This window comes from Panicum virgatum, chromosome 7K, assembly GCF_016808335.1.
Source record: "Panicum virgatum strain AP13 chromosome 7K, P.virgatum_v5, whole genome shotgun sequence".
Lineage (NCBI taxonomy): Eukaryota > Viridiplantae > Streptophyta > Magnoliopsida > Poales > Poaceae > Panicum > Panicum virgatum.
In genome coordinates this window covers 28,651,515-28,660,362 of record NC_053142.1, presented here as the reverse complement: position 1 = coordinate 28,660,362, position 8,848 = coordinate 28,651,515, and the positions used below count along the sequence as shown (strand labels likewise).

The 8,848-nt window shown below is 46.1% G+C and overlaps 1 protein-coding gene across 2 annotated transcripts; it reads right to left on the bottom strand.

Moving 5' to 3' along the window:
- Positions 1 to 807: 807 nt before the first annotated feature.
- On the bottom strand, positions 808 to 4,017 carry LOC120640760 (ACT domain-containing protein ACR6-like). 2 transcript variants are annotated; one of them, XM_039916678.1, is made up of 4 exons: positions 3,573 to 4,017; positions 2,527 to 2,687; positions 2,351 to 2,418; positions 808 to 2,239 (listed from the first exon to the last, which is right to left on the bottom strand). In XM_039916678.1, exons 1-4 carry the CDS (start codon positions 3,653 to 3,655, stop codon positions 1,154 to 1,156), a joined length of 1,398 nt encoding a protein of 465 aa, XP_039772612.1. In that variant the 5' UTR covers positions 3,656 to 4,017; the 3' UTR covers positions 808 to 1,153. The 2 variants fall into 2 exon arrangements, with proteins under 2 accessions (XP_039772612.1, XP_039772613.1); XM_039916679.1 differs by lacking the exon at positions 3,573 to 4,017 and adding an exon at positions 3,007 to 3,172.
- Positions 4,018 to 8,848: the final 4,831 nt, after the last annotated feature.

Genomic DNA, 8,848 nt, shown 5'->3' with positions numbered 1-8,848 from the left:
TTTCAATTGAAACTCGAAAAATTTTGAACACGAAAGTTGTTCAAAATTAAATTTCCTACAACTTTCCTTTTAGGTAAAAATTCATTTGAGCGTTGGTTTGAAAGTTTAAAATTTGAAATCAAGTTTAATGATCCCGCTCGTTTTTCGGGGTTAACTCAAAATTTCATGTTGTAACTTGAAAAACTTTGAACACGAAAGTTGTTTATCTTGTCAAACTCTATAACTTTCGTGTTGGGCAAAAGTTCATTTGATCAAGGGTGCGAGAGTTGACTTTTTGGTGTATTTAAACGAAACTCGGCTTCTAAGTAATTACCCAACTAGGGTTAACTGTGTCAATTGACGTTAATGGCATGTTTAAACCGTGCTAAACACTGGAGGTGTTACAATGTGACACAGCCACTACTTGGATCTTGATACGGGTCTGGAAATGCAGTCCGGCTGCTCCACCTAACTTCGATAATCCCTCATATGTTAATAGAGATGGTAAAGGACTCTCAAGTATAGTTTAGATAATTTAAGGCCGGGTCCTAAAGAGATTGGATTCTAATCCTATATAATTTTGAGCTAAAAAATTAAAAAAACTATATTGGACTAGGAAGTGACTACTAGACATAGCCCATTACCATCCCTGTGCGTCATCAAGCAGCCATCCAATCCGAACGAAAAGTTCCATGCGGTTACTCCCAACCCAAGACATTCCATTTTTCAGTCAGTTCCATGCTGCTGCAGATCCCACTTGATTGTGCAGATACTTTTTGCAGACTGCTATCCTGCGTTCCAGGCACAAACACACACACACAACTCCGATTGCATTCAAATATCTTCTTTTTCTCCTGTATTTACTCCCCTCAAGAATATGCATGAGGTGATGAGCACATGTACAAGACGAGTATTTACAGAGACAGTTGCACACCCCAGTACTTTAACCCTAAATCCTAAGGAGTAATACACAGTAACCATCTGCTTTGCTTACTTCCTATCTGCTACAAATCTTTTGGGAGCTGAGCCAATATTTTCTCCCCTAAATTTCTACTTTTGAATCTTAATCTACACCCATAACTGGCCATAACCATATGTACAGTGATGCCTGAAAGACCAATAATCAACCGAAATCTATGTACAGAACCTGCGATTGAGAAATCAACCAGGTAGTCTACGAGTAGAGCTTGACGAGGCTGAAGCTCTGGAACGGCCGGTAGAACTTGAACAGGTTCCCGAAGATGAACGCCGTCGTGCCGGCACCGGCGCCGGCGCCCGCGACGCCGGCGTCCTTGCTCGCCGCGCCGTCCCCGGCGGCGAACGGGTTGTTCTTCACCCTCAGCGTGGCCTCGCCGATCTGCGCGCGGATGGCCTCGATGGTCTTGGCCTCCACGGGGTGGCCCTGCGGGTCGGACAGGTAGAACGTGTCCACGGCCTCGCCGCCGGCGGACGAGATCTCGGCGCGCCGGATGGTGAGCCCGTTCTCCCGGAAGATGCGGGTGATGTCGGAGAGCAGGCCGGCGCGGTCCCCCGTGCGCACCTCCAGCTCCAGGCCCTCGGCGGTGCGCCGCTCGATGGCGGCCTCCAGGCACCGCACCAGGCGCCGCCGCTCGGCCTCGCACCGGACGGCGTGCCCGCCGACGTGCCGGATGTAGTATTCCTGGTACGCGCCGCCGGCGGGCTCCGCGCTCACGGTGCCGTGGTGCACCACGTACTCCATGTCCGTGATGGTGCACACGGTGTCGAACAGCAGCTTGGGCCGGTCGCGGCACCGGACCACCACCGCCGTGTACCCGCGCTCCGCGCACGCCGTCACGGACACCTCCGTCCGCGCCGGGCCGGCGGCGTCGGCGCCGGCCGCGGCGTCGGCGTGCCCGCCCCGGTCGTCGAACATCATCTGGTGCAGCCGCCGCTCCTTGTGCTGCGCCGGGGTGCCCGCGCCGCCGCCGGCGCGCACGTCGCTCTGCCCGCGCAGCAGGTTGCCGAGGCGCGCGCTGATGTCGGCGATGCAGCCGGCGTCCTCGATGGCGCCGCCGGACTCGGCGTCGGTGACGTGCACGACGGCGGCGACGCGCGTGTTGTGCGTCCACAGCTCGGCGCTCTGGACCGCGCAACCCATGACGACAAGCACCGCGCACACCTCGGAGAGCAGGCCCGGGCGGTCGGTGCCCGTCAACTCGATGGAGGTGTACTCCTCCGACGGCACGATGCCCACCGTGTTGCGCGTCTCTGGGTAGTACCAGTCGTCCGCCTCCAGCGTCTGCCCCGGCAGCAACCCAAACTCGATCAGAATTCAGAATCAAACCCAAGAAAAAAAAAACATCAGCCGAGAACATGCGAAATTCAGTGGATGAACCAGAGGTTTGATTACCTTCTGGATGTAGGCGATGGTTGAGGCGTCAACAACCTTGTTGCCGTCACGGTCGGTGACATTGAACACTGAAAGATTAGAAAGGAATTAGAATTCAACTTTTTTTTTTCCAATTTCAGACAAGAAGATTAAGGAATCGTTGGAGTGGCAAAGTAACATGGTGATTGGGTACTGACCGTCCATGAACCAGTTGCCGTCGGAGGAGAAGTAGGCCTTGCGGATGACGAGGTTGAGGTCGGCGATGACCTGGACGACGGCGAGCAGCGTGCCGTGGCTGTTCACGCTGTCCACCCGGATCACCGTCGCGTCGTCGGAGGCATCGTTATCGATCACGACCCTGTTAATTTTGCACGGCACATGTCAGTAATCCATCAGGGAACAGAGAAGTCCAAGCAAAATGGAACAAAAGGAAAGGAGGCGGAGGAAAGAAAAGGAAGGCCTAAATCCTATCTCCTCTGTACTTTACTGTGCAAAACAGAGCAAGGACGGAAGAAAGCAAGAACAGAGGACCATGCTGCTGTGTTCTTCAAGGTTTGAGCATACCAAGAAGCAAACGGATTGAACGAAATCGGTTACACAAATTTTCTTGTAAAATTGAAATCTTTTTTTTTGCGGGTATGTAAAATTGAAATCTTGGGGGGAAAAGCTAGGATTACCAGACAAGAAACAACGGCTAAAACAAGGACTGCATAGCACAAGAAGGCTTAAACAAGAACCGGATAACACAAGGAGCTGATGGAAGCTGGCATATGGCCCGTTTAGTTCCCCAACAAATTTTTTTTTTGTGTCACGTCAACGGTTTGACCAGATATCGGAAAGATTTTTCGGACACTAATTAAAAAACTAATTTCAGAACTCACTTGGAAACCGCGAGACGAATCTTTCGAGGTCTTTGACCGCATCATTAGCACATGTGGGTTACTGTAGCACTTTATGGCTAATCATGCACTAATTAGGCTTAACAGATTCGTCTCGTCGTGTACATCCAAACTGTGTAATTAGTTTTGTTATTTAATTACATTTAGTGCTCCATGCATGTGTCCAAAGGAAAAGTCACAAATTTCGAGGCGAAAATTTTAGGGGGACTAAACGCGCTCTATCAAGTCCGACATCCTTTCTTTTTTTTTCCTAAAAAGAAAATTCTTGAACCCAGAGAAGCAAAAGGAGAAGAAGGTGAAGAGATGAAAAACAAAAGTCAGAAAACCGATGATCGATCAATCACCTGGGCGGGTTCATCCCCCTGACGAGCTTGGCGTACTCGTCGTGGTCGTCCATCCTCGCCGCCGCCGCCGCCAGGAGAGCCATGGAGATGGCGCCCTCACTCGCATCAACAGCTTCAGATACGCAGAGGCAACAAGAGGTCACGGCGCAGGAAGGAGCTGAGCTGCTGCTCCCTTTCTCAAGTTCGTTCGTTGTGCCGGCCTGGCCCTTACAATTCTACTCTGGAACTGGGGAGTGGCGATGCTGATGCGCTCCTCGGCGTGTCTAGCGGGGTAGCTCGCTATATATAACGGGAGGTTTGAATTCAGTCACGATGCTGCTAGCGTTGCTTCATCTGATGATCCCCTCTATTTTTCAGATAAATTTTATATGCCCTTGCTGCTGCCCCTCGTGTTTCATTTGCTGAATTTGCGACTTCTTTAAATGGAAAAAACAATTTGGGGCGGTACCTGTCAGGACTTAAAGTGCAAAGATATTTTAACCGCTACTTGCTCCCTCAGACCTTCCTCCATTCTTTTGCATACTCCCTCCGTTCCAAATTACAGATGTTTGACTTTTCTGACATTAAGTTTGACCATTCACTACTACAGCCACTCCTATCATCGCCGGTTCTAAAAGTACATCACCAACGGTTTTGGGAACCGTTAGATTTAAGTCGTTGGTGATAGCGAGGCCATCACCGCCGGTTCTACAACCGTTGGTGATGTGCACCCATCACCGCCGGTTCGTATCTGGAATCGTTGGTGATGGAGACATCAACACCGCCGGTTGAAGACACGAACCGGCGGTGAAGACCTTTTTCCCATAAAAAAAATATTTTCATATAATAATATTGCTTCATTTGTACAACATATATAATATATAATTATAGCAGCAGAATTCAACTATATGAGCTCATACATCGAGATTAAACAAAAGAGTCCATACAATCACCTCTCAGCCTTCTCTGTATGATGTTGATGTGCAATACAAAAGAAGCAAATGGCCGTTCAAAGCACAAATCTATTTTACAGGCTACAAAGCACAAATCTATTTTACAGGCTACAAATGGATGTTTTTAAATGACAATCAAATCTATGTGGCTACTAAGTTCATGCATTCCACACAGATTCTAGTATCAGTACTTGCAAAAAAGACTTTTGTGTGCACCTTGTCAGCAAGCATCTCTGATGCAGTATCTTCACCTCCTCAGAAGCCGTACACCAGCAGATTAACCGACAAAGCACTCCGCATTTCGGCTAGAGCTTCACATATAATAAACCAGCCCTTTATTAGATCCAACCTTTTTAGTGGCGATTACCAACGAAATGGCACAAATATGGCATTAATCATAAAATGATTTAGATACAAATGTACATGTGACACCTTGGCCTTTGAGAAGCTGATCAGTTGCTAACTTGTGCTGCTCCTGCTCCTACTATCAGTAAGTGATCCTGCTGATTACAAAGACCCAAACATAAGTTAAAGGTGAATGGATAAATCTGACTCATCACATTTTATTAGCCAATTATATTCCACACAAATCCTAGTATCAGTACTTGCTGAAGTTGACATGGAATGGGATATGAATTAGTACAGTTCTTGGTTTGAAAGAAATAATATAGACATAAACATCTGAAAGAAGCAGACAATAGACATATTTTCAGTTTCTGCCATTCACCAGGAAAATATATAGCTTATTCTACATTAAACATGCATGTCTGGCATATTCTACCATATAATTTGATCAAGCTAGCTAATGATTGGTTCCACCCTATAATCATGACATTTTAATGTCCAAACAATAAAAAACAATTAACTTCTCTAGCTGCACCAACCTTTCCCAGCAAATCCATCTGCATTTGAAGGTAGGAAGTAAAAATAAAAAAAACATAGTGAACTGAATGCCTCATGCAAAAAGGCTTCTGCAGTGACTGTCCCAAAACGGCACAAGGTAGCAAATGAGTACACCTATATAGTGTATTTGAAGTATATTTGCATTTCTCTTCATAGAAACAACACTTGTCCCAAAAGAGCACCAGGATATTTGCATTTCTGTGCAGAAAAACAACAATTCTCCAATTTAGTTTAGCAATTGGTACAGAACATCCTAGTTTTCAATGCACATCTCAAATTAATCTATAGAAAAAAAAATCATACAAACCACAATCTGAAACTGAAAGGATTATTTTGTTCTTTCAGCAAGCTAATGTCAAAGAGATCAATATGATAACACAAACTGACTGAGATTTGTTAGCTGCACACTCATCTTGTGTTAGAGCAGTGAACCACAACGTCGCCCGGATGGGGAAGCCGCGCCGGCCGGAGGAACGGAGGGAGACGCATCAACGCAGGTGCCAGTAGCAGCCCGCGCGGCAGCCGCCGTAGCCCCACTTGCCGTAGCCCCACCGCAGTAGCGGCCCTCGCTGCAGGAGAGGGTGAGGGGAGCAGCGCCCCCGCTTGCCGGCAGCTGCACGCCCTCGCTCGCCGGCAGCTGCGCGCCCCCGCAGCCCACGCCGGCACAGCCACTACTCGCACTGCTGAGCCCACGCCGCTGCCGCGGCCGCAGCGCACGCCGCCGCTGCCGCTACCCATGCCTCCACTGCTGTGCGCGCCGCCGAGCCCATGCCGCCGCTGCCGCTGCCCGCGCGCTCCACTGCTGCGCACGCTGACGGGGACGGGAAGGAGAAGGGGGGCAGGGGGTTGGAGATGGGGATGAGAAGAGAAGAAGGTTCTGAGGGGCATCGGTGGGGAGATAGGATAAGGACGCACGAAAAAAATCTGAGGAGATAGGAAGACAGATCACCGTCGGTTCGTAATACGAACCGTTGGTGATGTTTCATATCACCGCCGGTTCGTGTTACAAGCCGGCGGTGATGCGCTCGCAGGCCATCACCAACGGTTCGTACCACGAACCGGCGGTGATAGGAAGCATCACTGCCGGTTCCAACGGCCACTACGGCCACTTGGCCTGGACCCGGCAGTGATACCTCATCACCGCCGGTTCGTGTTGAACCGGCGGTGATAGCCCATTTGCGATGACCAATTCTCTAGTAGTGATTCGTCTTATTTAAAAAATTTGTGCAAACATAGTCAAATTTAAGTCACTCTTGAAGAACTTGTATTGATAAAGCAATCCACAACAAAAGAAGTGATGTTTTGCATAAATTTTTGAATAAGAAGAGTGGTCAAATTTGGGGTTGAAAAAATCAAACAACCTATAATTTGGAACTGAGGGAGTAATAGCTGCCTAGTAGTTCTACTTACATCGCAGTGACAGTAGCTCCCATGATGTACATTGGTTTACAAGAACAGTGGATATGATTTCTGACGAATTTCTTTACCTTCTTTTTTGCAGAATGTTTTGTAAATTTCATTGCTCAACTGTTTATTCATCCCAATTGCAAAAGAAAACTTGCTATTCATTTTTTGTTTAACTTGTGAAGTTTTAAGTCTATAAACAGTAGATGAATCCATGTTCTTCATAAAAAAGAGTAGAAGATTGATCAGTCTAGTACTCCAGTGATCCAACAATTTGCAGGACTAAGGAAAAAAACTCGTAATCAGGTAACTGAGACGTTGTCTTAGAAAATGTCGCTTTTTCAATGATGAATAAAATGAAGAAATCTTCAAAACTTATTTTGACTAACCCTTCGTTAAAGAACTTTGAATCATCCAAAGACACAGCTAGGGCCTATCACAATATCCACGTACGGAAAACTAAAACTAACGATTGCAAATATATCTTGTCATTTTACACGGCAATTAGAAATATTGATGTACTAATATAGATCAAACATACAAATATTTAAGTATACGTTTCGATATCAACACGGATAGTTTTTTTAATTCACTCTGTTCGTAGCTGTGGCTGGTGGCTGATGTTGATTTGTTGTGAGAGAAAAGTACTGCTGACTAGCTGGTGGCTGGTGGCTGGTACTTACTGGTTATATAAAACAAGCTAAAAGTAGAACAAGATTACAAGAGCCAAAAAAGGATCAACGTGAATAGTTTTCACGTCTTCCAAATTAGTACGAGTTTTCGTCAAGACGTGTGGTTGATACAACCGTAGCCACATGTTTTCCTAGATCCGCACCCTGCCTACTACCAAAGAGGCGCGGATCAATTTCAAAGAAACCATGACCACTCTCATTCTCCCTGGCTTTTCATAAAACCCAAAAGTCATTCCAATTGCCCATCCTTTATGTTTTTTTTCTCGAATCTTTGCTGAAGGAGGATTAGCTGGCCGGGCGGCCACCTTCCACACACATGCACGCTGGCATTGGTGGAAATTAATCCAGAAATGAGCATGCATGCCGCCCCCTTTAGCCTTTCTGACCAGTATAATCAGGTTGGCTAGATCTCCCTTTGAAAAACATGTGGAGTGCAGAGGATGAATGTAATCAGGTTGGCTAAATCTCATTTTTTCCTTTTTTTCTATGTGTGTGGTGAAAGCGGCCGTGAGGACGAGTAGGAAGAGGAGGTTGACGGCAAAGGCCAAAGGCGGTCGCTGTTGTCCATTAGAATCTCGTAGAGTCCTCGGGATCATGGCGACCTAGTTTTTCCAGCACTGTGACATTCACTCACGCTTGCTTGCTTCATAATTCAGTGATTTTTGTTTGGTTAATTTATTTTGTGGCTCAATGTAGTCCACTCCTAAAAAACACTTTTTCTTGGTAGATGAAGAATTTTATATGGATGGTAGCTCTCCTGGAGTTTTCGTTAAGAAAACGCTACATATATACCTGAGTTTTGGGCAAAATCTTGCTGGGAAATTAATTAGTCTCGGTGCGGTATCGTTGGATCACTTCAAAGGAGTACCATTTGCCCTAAAGAAAGGAGAGAATGCGTCCTTCCAGAATCATTATCTAAACCATTATTAGTTCAAAAGCATCATGCCGATCATCCATTGTTTTGTAATGAAATGCAAAGATTTTGACGACATACGTACTAGCATCTTTACCAACTTCCCTTTGTTTTAATTTCTTGCCCACAAAATTTATTACATTTTAGTATCCTACTACTATAGAATTTCAGTAGTTATGTTGTTTGTTTTCTGGCTAATTTTAGTTAACATGTTTTTTTCCTTTACCTTTTGTCGATCAATTATCCATTTGTCTAGGAATAAGCCAATGGTTTGTGCTTGTTGTCCACAGTTTTTAGTCCTAGGACTGGCTTGGCATCCTTCTCTTTGTCCCGTAGTAAATGTTGATTCTCTTGCAAAAAAAATTTGAAAACAATTACGCACTTTAATTTTAGTCACATTTTTGCGGTGAACATTACTATTATTCAGGTTGT

What these genes read in the sequence shown, in the direction of transcription:
- LOC120640760 (XM_039916678.1), bottom strand. Translation starts at nt 3,655, where the DNA reads ATGGCTCTCCTGGCGGCGGCGGCGGCGAGGATGGACGACCACGACGAG. An exon ending in AGGGGGATGAACCCGCCCAG is followed by an intron (nt 2,688 to 3,572) that starts GTGATTGATCGA and finishes CAAAATTAACAG; the next exon opens with GGTCGTGATCGATAACGATG. An exon ending in CCATCGCCTACATCCAGAAG is followed by an intron (nt 2,240 to 2,350) that starts GTAATCAAACCT and finishes CTGCCGGGGCAG; the next exon opens with ACGCTGGAGGCGGACGACTG.